At 41.3% G+C, this 19,353-nt stretch overlaps 1 protein-coding gene across 1 annotated transcript; it reads left to right on the top strand.

Annotated features, from left to right (window-relative positions):
- The first annotated feature begins 15,895 nt into the window (after positions 1-15,895).
- LOC138894147 (uncharacterized) lies at positions 15,896-18,047 on the top strand. The gene is made up of 4 exons (XM_070178828.1): positions 15,896-16,138; positions 16,633-16,885; positions 16,957-17,183; positions 17,901-18,047. Exons 1-4 carry the CDS (start codon positions 15,896-15,898, stop codon positions 18,045-18,047), a joined length of 870 nt encoding a protein of 289 aa, XP_070034929.1.
- Positions 18,048-19,353: the final 1,306 nt, after the last annotated feature.

Below are 19,353 nucleotides of genomic sequence, written 5' to 3'. Positions count from 1 at the left end.
TAACCCAGGTAGAACCTTTTCGCCTAGGAGGATCCAGCTCATAGTTTCGGGTAGAAGTACTCTTCGCTCAGATTGGTTTACGTAGCTTAACCCAGGTAGAACCTTCCTAGGGGGATCCAGCTCATAGTTTCGGGTAGAAATACTCTTCGCTCAGGATGTTTTATGTAGCTTAACTTAGGTAGAACCGTTTTTGCATAGGGGGATCCAACTCATAGTTCCGAGTAGAAGTACTATTCGCTCAGGTTGTTTCACTTAGCTTAGCTCAGGTAGAACCGTTTCGCATAGGGGGATCCAACTCATAGTTTCGGGTAGAAGTACTCTTCGCCCAGGCTTGCTTTTCGTAGTTTAACCCAGGTAGAACCTTTTCGCCCAGGGAATTCTTCATTTTATTAGTGATACAGGGCACCAACCTTTGGTTACATTTCCTTTTCAGTAATACGGGGCACAAAACCCTGGTTATATTTCCTTTTTAGTAATACATGGCACCAACCCCTGGTTATATTTTCTTTTCAGTAATACAGGGCACCAACCCTTGGTTACATGTCCTTTTCAGTAATACAGGGCACCAACCCCTGGTTACATTTCTTTTTCCGTAATACAGGGCACCATCCCCTGGTTATATTTTTTTTCCAGTAATATAGGGCACCAACCCTTGGTTACCTCTCCATGGACTTTCATGAAATGGGGAATGGACATCGTTGGCCCCCTCTCATCGGCCCCATGTAAAGCTCAGTTTATTTTGTTTATGACTGATTATTTCTCTAAATGGGTTAAAGCACAGGATTTCGAGAAAGTCAGGGAAAAGGAAGTGATAGACTTCATTTGGGACCACATCATATGTCGATTCGGGATGCCATCCGAGATTGTATGTGATAATGGAAAATAAAGTAACCAAATTTCTCGAGGATCAGAAGATCAAAGGATCCTATCAAAACCTTATCATCCCAGCGGGAACGGACAAGCCGAATTAACCAACAAAACCATCATCCAAAATCTTAAGAAGAGGTTGACCGACGCCAAATAAAATGGAGAGAAATACTACCCGAGGTCCTATGGGCATACCGCACAACATTGAAATTCAGTACCGGAGCAACACCATTCTCGTTGGTTTATGGCACCGAATCTCTTATCCCGGTCGAGGTCAGAGAGCCTAGCATCAGGTCTCGATATGAAGCAGAGGAGTCGCATAACGAGACCATGACTACAAGCCTAGAATTGTTGGATGAAAGACGGGAAACCGCTCTCGTCCCATTGGCCGCCCAAAAATAGCGGATCGAAAGGTACTACAATCGAAGAACCAATCTTCGACACCATATCAGGTTCTCAAAGTCGTTGGAAAAGGATCCTACAAGCTCGGTATGATAAACGGAAAACAATTATCTAGCAATTGGAACGTATCGCACCTAAAATGATACTACTGCTAAGATACGACCCTTGCAGGTGTTCGAGCAGAAACGAGGTTGGATTCTTCAACATAAAGCCTTTAGGTCTGAAAGCACGTGCTGCACTCTTTTTCCCTTAGACCGATTTTATACAAAATGGGTTTTCCGGCGAGTTTTTAATGTGGAAACTATTGATCCTGCTAACTTAGAAAACTTCAACAGTATCTGAGGCCTCTTTATAATCAACCTCAAATACTGGGGGCATTTCCCTCGAATATCAAGTTCGGGCAAGATCGTTACTTCATTGCAACAGGGTCTCGATAGGAAGAATTTGAATGGGACAAATGGTCAAACGAACCATGCCTGCATAGTTTGCTCGAGCCTTGGTACAAAACATATACCCATGTATAATGACCTATAAAAGAGAAATTTCTTCTTTACCGATATCTCACTCATCAGAAAGGGTCTTCTACTTCATATTCTCAATCTATTATGCAAACAGGCTTAAGGGCCGACCATGACCGGAGTTCGAATGATAACTCCATAAATCGGGGACTGCCATCCAAAAAATCAATGAGATCTAATTATACAAACCCTAAAGGCTACCTTAATTAGAGTTCGAGAATTCATTCTCACTCGATCGTAAAGCCTAAGAGCCACCTTAATTCGAGTTCGAGAAATCATTCTCACTCGACCGTAAAGCCCAAGGGCTACCTTAATTCGAGTTCGAAAATTCATGCTCACTCGACTGTAAAGCCTAAGGGCTACCTTAATTCGAGTTCGAGAAATCATTCTCTCTCGATCGTAAAACCCAAGGGCTACCTTAATTCGAGTTCGAGAAATCATTCTCACTCGACCGTAAAGCCTAAGGGCTACATTAATTCGGGTTTGAGAAATAATTCTCACTCGACGGTAAAGCCTAAGGGCTACCTTAATTCGAGTTAGAGAAAATCATTCTCACTCGACTAGAAAGCCTAAGGGCTACCTTAATTCGAGTTCGACAAATCATTCTCACTCGACTGTAAAGCCCAATGGCTGCCTTAATTCGAGTTCAAGAAATCATTCTCACTCGACTATAAAGCCCAAGGGCTTCCTTAATTCGAGTTCGAGAAATCATTCTCACTCGACCGTAAAGCCTAAGGGCAACCTTAATTCAATTTTGACAAATCATTTTCACTCGACTACAAAGCCTAAGGGCTACCTTAATTCGAGTTCGAGAAATCATTCCCACTCGACTGTAAAGCCTAAGGGCTACCTTAATTCGAGTTCAAGAAATCATTCTCACTCGACCGTAAAGCCCAAGGGCTACCTTAATTCGAGTTCAAGAAATCATTCTCACTCGACTATAAAGCCTAAGGGCTACCTTAATTCGAGTTCGAGAAATCATTCTCACTCGACCATAAAGCCCAAGGACTACCTTAATTTGAGTTCGGAAAATCATTCTCACTCGACCGTAAAAGCCTAAGGGCTACCTTAATTCGAGTTCGAGAAATCATTCTCACTCAACTGTAAAAACCTAAGGGCTACCTTAATTCGAGTTCGAAAAAAACATTCTCACTCGACTACAAAGCCTAAGGGCTACCTTAATTCGAGTTCAAAGAAATCATTCTCACTCGACTGTAAAGCCTAAGGGCTACCTTAATTCGAGTTCGTAAAATCATTCTCGCTCGACCGTAAAGCCCAAGGGCTACTTTAATTCGAGTTCGTGAAATCATTCTCACTCGACCGTAAAGCCTAAGGGCTACCTTAATTCGGGTTTGAGAAATAATTCTCACTCGACGGTAAAGCCTAAGGGCTACCTTAATTCGAGTTAGAGAAAATCATTCTCACTCGACTACAAATCCTAAGGGCTACCTTAATTCGAATTCGAGAAATCATTCTCACTCGACTGCAAAAGCCTAAGGGCTACCTTAATTCGAGTTCGAAAAATCATTCTCACTAGACCATAAAGCCCAAGGGCTGCCTTAATTCGAGTTCGAGAAATCATTCTCACTCACTATAAAGCCCAACGGCTGCGTTAATTTGAGTTTGAGAAATCATTCTTACTCAACAACAAAGCCTAAGGGCTACCTTAATTAGAGTTCGAGAGATCATTCTCACTCTACTGTAAATCCTAAGGGCTACCTTAATTCGAGTTCGAGAAATCATTCTCACTCGACTGTAAAGCTTTAGGGCTACCTTAGTTCAAGTTCGGGAAATAATTCTCACTCGACCGTAAAGCCCAAGGGATACCTTAATTAGAGTTCGAGAAATAATTCTCAATCCACTGTAAAGCCTAAGGGCTACCTTATTTCGAGTTCGGAAAATCATTCTCACTCGACCGTAATTCCTAAGGGCTACCTTAATTTGAGTTCGAGAAATCATTCTCACTCTACCGTAAAGCCTAAGGGCTACCTTAATTCAATTTTGACAAATCATTTTCACTCGACTGTAAATCCTAAGGGCTACCTTAATTCAAAGTTCGAGAAAATTATTTTCACTCGACTACAAAGCCTATGGGCTACCTTAGTTTGAGTTTGAAGATATCATTCTCATTCGACTGTAAATCCTAAGGGCTAACTTAATTCGAGTTCGAGAAATCATTCTCACTCGATCGTAAAGCCTAAGGGCCACCTTAATTCGAGTTCGAGAAATCATTCTTAGTCGACTGTAAAGCCTAAGGTATACCTTAATTCGAGTTCGAGAAAAGCATTCTCACTCGACTACAACGCCTAAGGGCTACCTTAATTCGAGTTCGAGAAATTATTCTCACTCGACTACAAAGCCTAAGGGCTACTTTGCTTCGAGTGCGAGCGAATCATTTCATTTGACATCTATTTATCAAGCCTAAAAGCCACCTCAGTTCGAGTTCAAACATTCACTCGGGGACTACCTATATGAAACGGTCGAGTGCAGTACTTGCTATCGGTCCTTACTATCTCAATCTTGAACCTTCGAATAATTATTCCATGCTAAGGAACTTTTGACCTTTGTATAAGTTAACAAAAAGGCAAAATACTCAGAAGCCATAGAAGGGAAAAACTTTATATACATCAAAATCTTTTACAAAGGCAACGCAGCCCGAAGGAAGTTCTTTACAAAGGTCGAAGCAGCCTCGATAAAAATAACAAAAACTACTTAAGGTCCAAAATGGATTGGTCTTAATCGGAGGCCTCATCCTCGGGATCTTCCCCATCTTCAGATTCACTCGAGCTATTAGAGTCTTCCTCAGGGAAGGCCAGCCTTCGAGCCCTGTTTTCCTCCGCCTTGGCATTTTCAATTTCGGCCTTAACATCGAAGCCCTGAGCATTGACCTCCTTGAGACCTTCTCTCCGAGCCTACCATTTAGCGTGTTCGACCATGCTCTTGGCCTTGGCCTGGTTAACCTCAACATCGATCCTGAACTGGGCCACTTTAGCATCAGCTCTTTTATTAGCCTCGGTCACCTCAGACCTGACCACTTCGAGTTCATTAGCCAAGCTTGCACCGAGGCATTTTCCTTTGCAGCCTGAAGCTGGGCCTCAGCCGACTCCAATTGCGCCTGAATGACCTCCTTTTTGGAGGCGAGGGCATCCATATTCTCTTTGAATTTTACCCCCTCGGCCATTAGCTCATCTACCTACGAATTGAGTCGTCCGATCTGTTCAAGCCTCTGCCGATCCTACAGAATCAGATTGTTAGTGGTTATCTCCAATTCATCTTCACTATCGTGAAGAATTCGGAATACCTGCTCTGCCATCTCCTCGTTCTCATCCCGAGTCGCTGCTAAATCTGCTTGACGTTTCTCGCTAAGAAGTTTGTAGGAGTCACTTTTCTCAATGAGGTTCTGAACCTCGGCCTCATGCTCCTCTTGGATTCGGAGGAAATCCTCGTGATGCAACACCGAAGCCTACAAACATGGTAAAAAATGTTAGAACTATCTACAACTCTAAGTATGAAGGAAATAGCAGAGATGCCATCGAAATTACCCGATTTAGAGCATGCTGGGCCTCGTTGAAAAGGAAGGCGGGTCCTACCGCATTCATCCCTGTTTGATCCTCTTCGGTCACCAAGGACCGAAGGTAACTGGCAATCCCCATGGGGGGGGGGGATAAAATGTGGGTATCCTTCGGGACGGAGAGCACTATCTTCCGCCTACGATCGAGATCTACACTCGGGGTTAGGAATCGGTCCACCAGCTTTGGAACTGATGAAGACCCGGTAGAGCCCGACCAAGATGCTTTCTTTGGTATCGGTAATCCACCGAACCCGATAACCTCCTTCGAGGCAGCTGATTCGAGCCCATCAAGAAAACCATGGATATCGGTCGGCTCCTGAATGCCCTTGTAAGATTGACCTTCCAACATGCTGGCCTCACGGATCATGGCATCCGAAATCTGAGGGGATCCACTAATATCAACTATCCCAAGCTCATCCCTCGAGATATCTTCTGTTGCGCGAGAAGTCCTATCCTCGGTCTCCCCTTCAACCATCTCAGCTTGAGACAAAATAGTCTCGGATTTTTCTTGTTCCGGGATTATGGCCAGGTTTCCCTTATTCACCTCCGCCGATTCGAAAGATTGTTGTATCACAATATTAGCCTGTACACAGGCTAGTTCCTCCTTTCCTTCTTCGGGCTAGTCCCTTGTTCGGCGGATCAATTCCGGAGGCATAACACCAGAGCCCCCCTTTGGCTTGCGAGATTTCTTCGCCGATTGTTTCTTTTCCGAGACCGGGGAACTCGGTGCATATTTTCTCTAACCTGCTTCGGGACAGGAATCTCTTTATCACCATATGGGGTTCTCATTGCAACGTCCTTCCCAAGTCCTACAAATGGAAAAAAAGGGGTTAAGCAAGTAAAGAAGAGCAAACAACAAACAAATTAAGAAAGAGACTTACCATGACTACGGGCCTCCCATCGACCCTTTGATAATTCTACCCAAGCGCGCTCGGAGTACAGTCTCTGCAGCACCAGACCTTCAACCCATTGTTTAAGATCCAGAATTGGTGCAGGCATCCGAGCCACAACTGTGACAAGAAAGAAAAAATGGATCTAGAAAATGAAAAACAGTCACAAAATTATAACAAACGAGGGAAATAAAGTGCTCACGGTTCATATTTTATTTCTTAGGAAATGGCATGTCATCGGCAGGGATCAGGTAGATTTGTTCGACGTTTTGACTCGAACAAATCTGCCCATCCAGCCTCGAGCACGAGTCTCGTCTATACTCGAGAACAACGCTTTATTTGCTCGGTGAGCAAGCTTGATTAACCCTCCTCAATAAAGTCGGGGACTATAAAGGCGCATAAGGTGATCAAGGGTGAAAAGAAACCCCTCAATTTTTCTCGAGAAAAATTGGAGACGAATCACTATTCTCCAAAAAGAAGGATGGATTTGGCCGAGGGTCACGTCGTATCTCTTGCAAAAGGCGACGATGACAGGATCTAAAGGACCCAACGCGAAAGGATAATTATAAACACATAGGAACCCTTCCACGTGAGTATTAACTGATTCATCACGCGATAGGAATACCACGAGCTTATTGTCCCAGTTGCATTCTTGTTTGACTTTCTCGAGAATTCTTTCGGTGATTGTACACTGGTACCTCGACATCGGCTCACATAGGCCCGGTACCGAAGAAGGTTTTTCAACCTTAAAGTCACTGATAGTGGAACACCCTATCAGAATAAATTCCTCAGGGTGGCGCTATGCCGCATCCTCACCACCGGCGGGTCGTGATAAAGAAACGGCCTCTTTTTGCGGAACAAGTTTAGATATTTTGGCCATCTAAATTTCTGTGAACAAAGAAGAAGGGAGATTGAAGTATTTGGTGTTTGGATAAGAACAAGCAAAGAAATTCCAAAACTTGGAAATAGGAAGCTTTGGAGAAGGCGAAGAACTATGAAGATTGGAAAAAAAAAGGTTAAAAGGTAAAAGTTTGAAATAATAAAGAAAGGAGCTATTTATAGATTTCATAGAGACAGTTCAAAATTGGCAGTGGTCGTCCATCGACTGACGCGTATTTAATGCTTTTGTAACTTGACCGACGGGACGTTTGTAACATACGTCACAATCGGGCTTGTCGCAGACGTCAGCATTCGTCTAGTCAGAGGTTGAAAAATCATATCGTTTCTCGCCACCTTCTTTCCTAGAAACGAGGGGACTATCTGTATACGGTCAAAACCGAGTTTGCCCTTCGTGTGATTAATATAGATTGGAACATGATAGACCGATGGTCGTCATTATAATATCGAGCTGTGATAAGAAGTTAGGTTATCGAGGTCGAGATCCAGAGATCGATCAATATTGAGCTCGAGACCCAGAGATCGACCCATACCGAGACCGGCTAAGATCGAAATGGAGTCAAGGGACAAAAGAGCCGTTATGGCCGCACTTAGGGAGAGAATCTCGGCGGAAATCAAGGAAAAACTAATTAATTAATCTATCATGGGATCCCCACTATGTATTTTTAATTATACCCAAAATGGGATTCCCTCAATATATTATGAGTGGTTATCATTTATAAGAGGACATTGATTCATACACACATTTATTCTAATATATACAAAAAATAGAGCTAATACTATCTTTCCTTTGGTTTTTGGTATTTTACTCATTGTTTCTTCTATCAATCGTTCTTCGCCCAATTTGGAGGTGATTAAATTTGAAAGTTTAGGCTAACTAGTTCATCTATTATCGGGGATTTGGTACTTAGAAAAGTCACCCTCAACACCCAAAATCCGAATGAAGGAAAACTGGGCCCGAACACCGAGTGGAGTAGTTCCCCGGGTTGATGATTCATGGGTGCATGCCTTTGGCATTTGTCGCATTTTCGAACGAACTCCCTTGCATCCTTGTCCATACCAGTCTAATAATATCCTACTCTGATTACTTTGTGGACCAACGAATCAGCACCGGAATCATTTCCACAAGTTCCCTCGTGAATTTTACGTAGGATATAAGCGGTATCTCCCGGTCCCAAACATAATTCCAATGGTCCAGTGAACGTCCTCCTAAATAGAGTTCCGTCTTCAAACAAGGTGAACTGTGCTGCCTTTGTGCGCAGAGCCCTCGATTCCTTTGGATCTGATGGAAGCTTCCCATTCTTGAAGTACTCTATGTATTTTTTTCTGTAATCCCAGGTTAAACTTGTGGAGTTTATCTCGGCATGACCTACTTTGATTACCAATCTCATGAGTTGTACGACAGTCCCCGAGTTGAGTTCGTCATCTTCGACCGATGAACCGAAGTTTGCAAGAGCATCAGCCTCGCTGTTCTATTCTCGGGGTACATGTTGTAAGATCCATTCCTTTAATCAATGTAGAGTCACCTATAGTTTGTCCAAGTACCTCTACATTCGATCCTCTCGGACTTTAAAAGTCCCGTTAACTTGGTTTACCATGAGGAGGGAATCACACTTAGACTCTATGACTTCCGCTCCCAAGCTTATATCTAGTTCGAGACCTCCAATCATGGCCTCATACTCAACCTCATTGTTAGTCTATTTTACAGTTCTGATAGACTATCTAACTACATTACCTGTGGGTGATTTTAGTATGATGCCTAGTCCGGACCCCTTCGCGTTCGAGGCACCATCTGTTAAGCGAGTCCAGACTCCCGAAGAGGTACCCGTATTTATAAGTAGTTCTTTTTCAATCTCGGGCATGAAGGCCGGCGTAAAGTCAGCCACGAAGTCCGCCAAGATTTGAGATTTGATGGCGGTTCGGGGTCGTACTCAATATCGTACCCACTGATTTCTATGGCCCATTTGGCCAATAGACCCGAAAGCTCAGGTTTTTGCAAAATATTTCAAAGAGGATGATTTGTTACAACACATATAGTATGACACTGGAAATTTGGTTTTAGTTTCCTAGAGGCACTTATTCAAGCAAGCGCTAATTTTTCTAAGTGTGGATATCTAGTTTTGGCCTCGCCTATGGTCCGACTGATATAATAAATAGGGATACCTTGTTCTAAGTGTGGATACCTTGTTCTTCTCGAGCCAGGACTCCACTTACTGCTATATCCGAGATAGCTAAGTACAAGTAAAGTTTTTCGTCCACTTTCGGGGTATGAAGCAGCGGCGGGCTTGATAAATACTGCTTTAATTCCTCCAAAGCCTGTTGGCATTCCGGAGTCCATGCAAAGTTGCTCTTTTTCTTAAGTAGTGAGAAGCATCGGTGGCTCCTATCATAGGATCTCGAAATGAATCATCCTAGGGCGGCTATCTGTCCCATTAGCCTTTGTACGACCTTTATATTATCCACTACCGTGATATCTTCGATAGCTTTAATTTTATCAGGGTTGATCTCAATTCCCCGATTGGACACCATGAAACCAATAAACTTCCCCGAGCCAACCCCGAATGCACATTTTTTGGGGTTGAGCTTCATATTGTACTCCCTCAGTATATTGAAATTTTCCTGCAAATGCTTTAAATGCTCCTATGCTCACAGGGACTTAACTAACATGTTGTCAATATAAATTTCCATGAATTTCCTATTTGTTTTTCAAACATTCGGTTTACTAGGCGTTGATAAGTTGCACCAACATTTTTTAGACCGAATGTCATTACGTTATAACAGTAAGTACCGTACTTAGTGATAAACGAGGTCATTTCCTGGTCCTCCGGGTTCATTTGTATCTGGTGGTACCCAGAGTAGGCATAGAGAAAACTGAGAGTCTCGTGGCCTGCCATGGCATCGATCATACGATCGATATTAGGCAAAGGAAAAGAATACTTAGGGCATGCTTTATTCAGGTCTTTATAATCTATACACTTTTGTTTCCCTTCTTAGGGACTACCACCACGTTTGCTAGCCATTCGGGGTATTTTACTTCCCGAATGGATACTATTTTAAGAAGTTTGGTTACCTCATCCTTGATGAAGGCATGTTGGATTAGCGTGATTTTCTCCAGTTCTTCGACCGTTGATTTGGTAGTGTTGGAATCATCAGGGACCATGAAGGATCGAGGGATCCCATAATCATCATCTTCGTCAGTCTCCTGTTTCTCTAGTTGGGTCAAGGCTGACGTTTGGAATTGCTATTTGGTGTCTCGTTTCTCCTTCTAATCTGATCCCTTTGTCAATGATAGTGATGATATCGGAATCACTTCATCGATGGAAAACATTACCTTTGCGGCTGGTTGCTCCCTGTAGACCGTTTGGATTCCCTCTTATGTTGGGAATTTTAGAACCTGGTGCAGGGTCGAGGGTACTGCTCTCATGTTGTGGATATGTGGCCTCCCGAACAGGATGTTATATCTCATGTCACCCTCGATCACGTGGAACTTCATTTCTTGGATGGTACCAACCATGTTTATTGGAAAATATATCTCACCCTTAGTTGTTTCACACACCATATTGAATCCGTTTAGTACTAGGGTTGCGGGCATGAACTGGTTCTGTAGACCAAGTTGCTCTACGACTCTTGATCCAATGATGTTGGCCGAACTACCTAGATCAATTAACACACGCTTAACTTGTGTTTTATTCATAAGTACATATATTACCAGTGCATCGTTATGGGGCTACATGATTCCTTTCGTGTATTTGTCACTAAAGGATAAGGTTCCTTTAGGTATGTAATCTTGAGTTCGAGATCCCTTCTCTCTTATTATCGACATCTTAGTGCGTTTAAGAACCGGCCCCTGGAGGCATCGATCCCTCCGATGATCATGTGGATGATGTGTTGTGGCTCTTCTTGTTCGTTTTGTCTATTGAATTCTCTATTTTGGAAATGGTTCTTGGCCCAGTCACTTAAAATCTATAGAAGGTGCCCTTCATTGAATAACCGGGCTACCTCCTCTCTCAACTGCGTGCAATCTTCCGTTCTGTGGACATGAGTTCCATGATACTTGCACATTTGATTGGGATTTATCTGGGCTGGTTCGGATTGCATAGGTCGAGGCCATTTAGTATCTTTTATGTACCCGATAGCCGATACGATGGTGGATGCATCAATGTTGAAGTTTTATTCTAATAATCGCGGTGCTTCCTTATGTCCGGTATGCCTATCGAACCTACTCTTGTTCATCAGAGATCCTTGGCTTTGATCACTTCTCCTTTCGCCTCGTATGAGGTTGCGTCCCGGCTCGCTACCCTAATGATCTTCGTTATACGGCCAATATCGGTACCTGCTCGACCTTGCTTCTCGGTCGATGTCCCTTTTAATAACGGACACAAAACCCAACTGGTCGTCTTTGACTCTAATCTTCGATTGATATTGATTGTGTACATCGGCCCAAGTAACAGCCGAGTACTCGATCAAGTTCTACTTCAACAGTCGTGAAGCCATCGAGATTCGTTCGTTTAGTCCTTGGGTGAAAGTTTGAACGATCCAATTGTTTGCGGCCGGTGGTAGATCCATTCGTTCCATTTGGAAACGAGATACGAACTCTCTTAGCATTTCGTTATCATTTTGCCTTACCTTAAAAAGATCAGACTTCCTGGTTTCGATCTTTATGGCTTGGCATGTGCTTTTACGAAATAATCTGCAATCATAGCAAAGGAATCGATAGAGTTAGGCGGTAAATTATGATACCATATCATTGCTCCCTTTAACAGGGTTTCACCGAACTTCTTTAATAATACAGATTCGATCTCGTCATCTTCTAGATCATTCTCTTTGATGGCACATGTGTAAGAGGTGACATGTTTGTTAGGGTCGGTCGTTCCATTATATTTAGGAATTTCTGGCATGCAAAACTTCTTGGGGATCAGTTTTGGAGTCGTGCTCGAGGGGAAAGGCTTTTGTACAAATTTTTTAGAATTCAAGCCCTTCAATATTGGTGATTCCCCCTTGATATGATCAACCCTGGAGTTATAATTTTCCACTTTTTGGTCGCTTGCTTCAATCCTCCTTTCTCCTAACTCTATTCGTTTTGTCAATTCCTCAAGCATCTTAATAATTTCGGGATTAGTCCCCGATTCTTGTTCATTTGACCTTACTACAGCTGGCCCCGTTTTGTGGGTTACTTCTTGGGGTGGACGCTCGAGCCTGCTCGGTGCCTGGTTTTGGATCTGTAATCGAGCTATCACTACCTATTGAGCTTGCAACATTTCAAAAATCATACGCAGACTGATCCCGTCTTCTCCAGCATATTAGGTATTTCGAATTGCAAATCGAGTTCCACCATGAATGCCTTTTTTCGGGGTCGGAACATTGGTTTGCCTCAATGGACACATGTGAATTAACCTCAATTTGATCTACGGCTCGAGTTCCAATTGGGTTGATGAGTGGACTTTCATACCCGGGCGTCAGGTTGTTATTCTCGTCTTGAAGGCCAACTTCGTTATCGATAGGTAGGGCCATTAATTGAGAGTTCGTCATTTTTAACTTAAAATCAAAGGCACTTCCAAGAGCAAGAGTAAAATAGTGTATTTCACAGATATTCCTACCAAATAACCACTATTATTCTTAGCCCCATGGTGGGCGCCAAACTATTTACCCGAAAAGCGGATAGAGTTGAATTTATACGCAGTTCTAAGGATACGTGGTATAAATTGGTACAAATCGGGAAAGATAAATAAATGTGTACTGAAATTAGTTATAAAAGAGATGGATGCAAACTAGATGAACTAGTTAGCCTAAGCCTTCAAATTTAATCACCTCCAAATTGGGAGAAGAACGATTGATAGAAGAAACAATATGACTACAATACCAAAAACCAAAAGAAAGATAGTATTAGCTTTATCTTCTGTATATATTAGAATAAATGTGTGAATAAATCAATGTCCTCTTATAAATGATAACCACTCTTAATAGAGTGGGGGAATCCTATTTTGGGTATAATTAAAAATACATAGTGGGGATCCCATGATAGATTAATTAATTAGCTTTTCCTTGATTTCCGCCCGAGATTCTCTCCCTAAGTGCGGCCATAATGGCTCTTTATCCCTTAGCTCGATTTCGATCATGGCCGATCTCGGTATGGGTCGATCTCTGGGTCTCGAGCTCGATATTGATCGATCTCTAGATCTGGACCTTGATAACCCAACTTCTCATCACAACTCGATATTATAATGACGACCTTCGGTCCATCATGTTCCAATCTAGATTAATCACATGAATGGAAAACTCAATTTTGACCGTATACATATATATACCTCATCCATTCCAAGAGTGACAACTTTCTCTTTAAGAACCCTAACATCCTTAACGTTGAATTCATTCGGCAGAGTGATGCTTGAAATAGTGGACATAGGCTTCACAACCAAGTTATCCAATACCATATAAGGCACAACCCCTTTTACAAAACCTCCATTGGATGCTACCTCATTTTCTTCTGCAGGTGCTACATATTCCAGCAGTGTATTCATAGTTCCGCCACACGAAAAACAAGGCATTCGAGGATCATCAGTCATGTAACCATGGAGCCTAGAGCACTTATAAAACTGTTTCTTAACAGGGAAGTTAGTGAGCAGCAACAGAGGGCCTGAAGTAGTATAGGCTGCTGACTTAAGCTTCAAGAGTGTGTCATTTTCTTGATTTGGTTGAATGTACATATTATCCAGATTCTCAAGTGTTGTCCCAAGTGAAGTTTTGTTTTGAAGATTGACAAAGGAAGCTCAGCCATGAACCAGGTCCATCCCTTGTGTATACAGACACGGGCAGATTCGAGCATGAGGAATGCACGTGAAGGAGATAAGCTTAACTTGTTATATTTGATATCTCCTGATAGAAAAGGTTGCATAATTGATAAGGAGAAGGACTCCTTACTCAAAGAGAACAGTATTCAAGATAAGGGAGGAGTTAGAAGTTAAGGATAACTAGAACTCTTTCACCAAGGAAGAGTAGCATTAGAACTCTAGTTATTTCCCATTCTACTAATTCTATATATTGCAAGATGTTCTCATTCTACGGTGATGCACAATAGTAGAAGTTAAACGTGAGTTGAGAGCAAAATAGCACGGCATTTTGCAAATAATTTTTGTGTGATTCAAGTGTGCGAAGCTGAAGCTATATGAACCAGATCAAAGAACAAGTTCCAAGTGTCTGTCTTTTATTCTAGTTCAATTGTAGTAGATGGTTTTCAATTTGTACCTTTTAGCTTTATCTAGAGGCAATTGTAATAGGTACTCTCAGTATTCAAGTGAGAGTAAACTTGAAGTTGTCGCAACAATTAGAGGTTAGTTGCCACAACGGGATTAGAGTTAATCCTTAGGTTTACAAAAAGTTTTGTAAATGATGTTTTGGCTCATTCATTTAGTGAAGTGTTGGGGAAAATCCTACTGAGTTATAGGTCGTGGTTTTTTCACCTTTTGCGCCAGGTATTTTCCACGTAACAATACTTGTGTTCTTTACTTTTCGCACTTACTATTTTAGCGACAATAGATTAAAGAACACTTAGAAGAACCAGGTCCTTCAGTAATCAGTACACGCGAAAATCATACACCACACAAATCACTACCCCTCTTGTGTGGAATAGACGTATAAAACTCCAATTGGTATCAGAGCAGGTTATCCTTGAAGAGGCTAATACCTTAGGTTAAAATCAAGAAGAGTGCACCATCTTGAAACTGGAAAGGGCAATCCAGTGCTAGGCCACCACTCTTCAACGGCCAGTATTACTCTTGGTGGAAAAACGGGTATGAGAGATCACATCATAGAAGAAGACTATGAGCTATGGGACATTGTCACAGATGGCCCACTGGCTACCGTAAAGATAAATGCCGAAGGAGAAGAGGTTCCAAAGACAAGAGCTGACTGCACTGCAGACGACTTGAGGAAATGGGAGAAGAATGCTAAAGCTAAGAAATAACTTGTTTGTGGACTCGGTCTAGATGAGTACAGTAGAATTCAAAGTTGTACTACTGCTAAGGAAACCTGGTACACTTTACAAGTGGCCCATGAAGGAACACCTCAAGTGAAGAGGTCCATAGGAAATCTACTGTATTCTCAATATGAGGACTTTACCATGAAGGAAGGGGAAACCATTCAAGAGATGTACACAAGGTTCACTATATTGACACATGAACTAAATTCTCTTTGAAGGAGTATTCCTGAAGAAGATATAGTTGAGAAGATTTTGACAAGGGTTCTGCATGTTACTTGGGAGAGCAAAATCACTGCCATTCAGGAATCAAAGAACATAGCCACTCTCCCATTGGATGAGTTAATTGGAAATCTCACTGCTTATGAACTTAGGAGAGAAACCATGAAAATGGATGTACCTAAGAAGGAAAGGAGTCTGGCACTCAGAATCACTGAAGGTTCTAATCTAGAAGATGATGAAGTGTCTATGATCACCAAGGATTTCAAGAAGTACATAAGGAAAGGAAATGGTCCTTTAAATCAAAAGTTCCTGAGAGGAAAGCCAATGATGGATGTTACAAATGTGGAAAGACTGATCACCACATCAAAAATTGTCAGTGGGAAATTGAGTGGAAGAAGGAAAGAGCTGAACGAAGGAACAAGAAGAAGGAATGGTTCAACCTAAGAAAAGCAACAACAAAGGATCAACCAAGGCTATGGTCGCTGCTTAGGGAGAAAGCTCAGATAAAAGCTCAGATAAAAGCTCAGATGATGATGATGGGGATGAACAAGTACTTATGGCCATTGGAGAATCAGATGAAGAAACTGAGATAAGTGTAATTTATCTCAAAGACAAAATTAAGTTATTGTCTAAAGAAAGGTTATCTAAGTTACTTATAAAACTAATTGATGAATCTGAGGATGTAAACAATGAAAAGGAACAACTACCTAAAGAATGTGTTATTTTGAAGGCTAAGTGCAAAAACCTGAAACTTAGGGTTAGTGAAACTATAAGTAAAAACGTTGTGTTGAAGAACCAGGTTCATGCACTTGACTCAACTGTCCTAGAGCTTAGATCTGAAAATCTAAAACTGAAATTAGGAACATGTAAAAGGATAGTTGTTCTCACACAACTCACTCTAGAAGAAAACATAGGTAAAAGGAGGATTTAAGAAAGGTCAAGAATGAGCTACACCGAACTTATAAATGGAACAGGTCCTCCGATGCACTTTCATGGCACCTAAATGGAACATAAGAGGACTTGGCTTTGGGAAGCTGGCACCTAAATGGAATCCTAAAAGCAAGTACCTCACACTTCCTGAGAACAAGATTTTCACACACTGTGGTAAAACAGGTCACTATAAAAGTGAATGCACTGCAAAAGAAAAGGCAAACCAAAAGAACAAAGAATTTGTTTAAGGGAAAAATAGGCTACCAAGTTGGGCTAAAAAGAATTTAATTCATCCATTTGCCAATAGAAAGGGACCCAAACTAGTTTGGATTCCTAAGACTAACCCCTGATTTCCTTTTGCAGGTCCAAGTGAAGGGAAACAACCAAATATGGTACATGGATAGTGGCTGCTCAAAGCATATGACAGGAAGCAAGAACCAATTCCTTTCACTTGATGACCTCAAAGGAGGAAATGTCTCCTTTGGAAATGGGAAGAAAAGTGAGATCATTGGGGTTGGAAAGGTTGGCAAGACTAATTCTCACTCTATTGAGAATGTCTACTTGACAGATGGACTAAAGTACAGTCTAATAAGTGTATCACAATTGTGTGATAGAGGTAACATGGTAGCATTCTCCTCTACCAAATTCTTTGTGAGTAATCTTACCACTGACAAGATTGTTTTGCAGGGAAAATAGTGAACAATATATATGTTGTATATTTGTCCACACTTTCAGAAAATGAACTCACTTGCTTAAGTGTGTTGGCTAATGATCCCCTCCTTTGGCACAAGAGACTTGGACATGCCAATCTGAGTGAACTCAACAAATTAGTCTCCAAGGACCTGGTGATAGGTCTGCCTAACATCAAGTTCAAGGAAAATAAAGTTTGTGAGGCTTGTGCAAGGGGGAAGCAGGTAAGATCCTCTTTTAAATGCAAGAAAATGGTAAGAACCGCCAGGATGATGGAACTAGTCCATATGGATCTTTGTGGTCCAATGAGAACATTAAGTAGAGGTGGTAAAAGATATGTGATGGTGTTTGTTGATGATTATTCTAGGTTTACTTGGACATTGTTTTTAACATCTAAAGATGAAGCATTTGATATGTTTACCTCTTTTGTTAGAAAAACTCAGAAACAACTAGGTAATCAACTTGCATCAATTAGGTCTAATCATGGCACTTAATTTGAGAATGCTAAATTTGTTGAATTTTGTGATGAGCATGGCATAGATCATAATTTCTCTGCTCCTAGGGCTCCACAACAAAATGGAGTAGTTGAAAGAAAGAATAGGATACTTGAAGATATGGCTAGGACTATGCTTCTTTCTAGTAAACTGCCCCAGAGCTTCTAGGCAGAAGCTGTAAACACTGTATGCTATATCATAAATAGGTGCATGACTAGACCTCTTGTAGAGAAGACTCCCTATGAGTTAATTAAAGGGATAAAACCAAACATATCCCACCTTAGGGCATTTGGATACAAGTGCTTTGTGCACAATAATGGTAAAGACTCCCTAGGAAATGATCCCCAAACCTCAAAGGAACCTGTCCGTGAACATGTTCCTCAGCAACACAACATTGAAGGAACATCAAAGTGAAACCAGCTGGTTGTGAAATCTTACAAGTATCAGAGTTCTCATCCTATTGAGAACATAATTACTGATCCAACCTCTGGAATCAAAACCAGATCTTCATTAAAGAATCTTTGTGCTTTTGATGCTTTCTTATCTCTTATTGAACATAAAAATGTTGTTGAGGCTTTGCAGGATGCAGACTAGGTAAATACAATGCAAGATCAACTCAACCAATTTGAAAGGAGTCAAGTTTGGCATCTGGTACTAAGACCCAAGGACAAATCAGTAATTGGCACAAAATGAGTCTTCGGAAACAAACTTGATGAAGATGGAACAGTTACAAGGAACAAGGCAAGATTGGTGGTTCAAGGATATAGCCAAGAGGAAGGCATAGACTATGATGAAACCTTTGCTCCAGTTGCAAGGTTGGAAGCAATAAGACTCCTCACACCTTTTGCTGCTTACATGGAATTCACTCTTTACCAAATGTATGTCAAGAGTGCCTTCCTCAATGGCTATCTAAAATAAGAAGTGTTTGTTAAGCAACCTCCGGACTTTGAAAGCAAGGAATGTCCTGATCATGTGTACAAGCTTGACAAGACACTATATGGGATCAAGCAAGCTCCAAGAGCATGGTATGAAAGACTATCAAAAGTTTTGCTTGAGCATGACTACAAGAGAGATAAAATTGACAATACTTTGTTCTTGAAAGAAAAAGGTAAAGATCTCTTGGTAGTTCAGATATATGTTGATGATATAATATTTGGAGCAACTACTGATAAGTTAAGTAAAGAATTTGCTAAACTAATGGGGAGTGAATTTGAAATGAGTATGATGGGTGAGCTTAATTTCTTTTTAGGCTTACAAATTAAATAAAATTCAAATGGAACTACGATCCACAGTAGAAGTATGTAAAAGAGTTGCTTAAAAGGTTTAAAATGGAAGATTCCAAAGAAATTGACACTCCTATTGCAACAACTACAAAGTTGGATATAGATGAACCTGGTTTATCTGTTGATCAGAAGTTTTATAGGGAAATGATTGGCTCATTGTTGTATCTCACTGCTAGTAGACCTGACATTATTTTCAGTGTAGGCCTTTGTGCAAGATTTCAAGCGAATCCAAAGGAGTCTCATTTGACTGCTGTCAAAAGGATTTTGAGATACCTAAAAGGCACCACTGACTTGTGTCTATGGTATCCAAAAGGTAGTAATTTCAATCTAGTGGGATATGTTGATGCTGATTATGCAGGTTTTCTTGTGGATAGAAAGAGCACCTCATGTATGGCACATTTTCTTAGCTCATGTCTTGTGTCTTGGGTCACCAAAAAGCAAAATTATGTGCCCTTATCTACTGCTGAAGCTGAGTATGTTGTTGCTGCCTTATGTTGTGCTCAATTTTTGTGGATCAAACAACAATTAATGAACTTTGAAATTAATATTAGTTGTATCCCCATCTTTTGTGATAACACTAGTGCAATTAGTATGACCACGAACCTGGTTCATCACAA

Source organism: Nicotiana tomentosiformis, chromosome 6 (assembly GCF_000390325.3).
Source record: "Nicotiana tomentosiformis chromosome 6, ASM39032v3, whole genome shotgun sequence".
NCBI lineage: Eukaryota > Viridiplantae > Streptophyta > Magnoliopsida > Solanales > Solanaceae > Nicotiana > Nicotiana tomentosiformis.
Note: the sequence above shows the minus strand (reverse complement) of the source record. Positions and strands in the feature narration are given on the sequence as shown.

What these genes read in the sequence shown, in the direction of transcription:
- LOC138894147 (XM_070178828.1), top strand. Translation starts at nt 15,896, where the DNA reads ATGGCCATTGGAGAATCAGATGAAGAAACTGAGATAAGTGTAATTTAT. An exon ending in ACGTTGTGTTGAAGAACCAG is followed by an intron (nt 16,139 to 16,632) that starts GTTCATGCACTT and finishes TTCCTTTTGCAG; the next exon opens with GTCCAAGTGAAGGGAAACAA. An exon ending in ATCACAATTGTGTGATAGAG is followed by an intron (nt 16,886 to 16,956) that starts GTAACATGGTAG and finishes ATTGTTTTGCAG; the next exon opens with GGAAAATAGTGAACAATATA.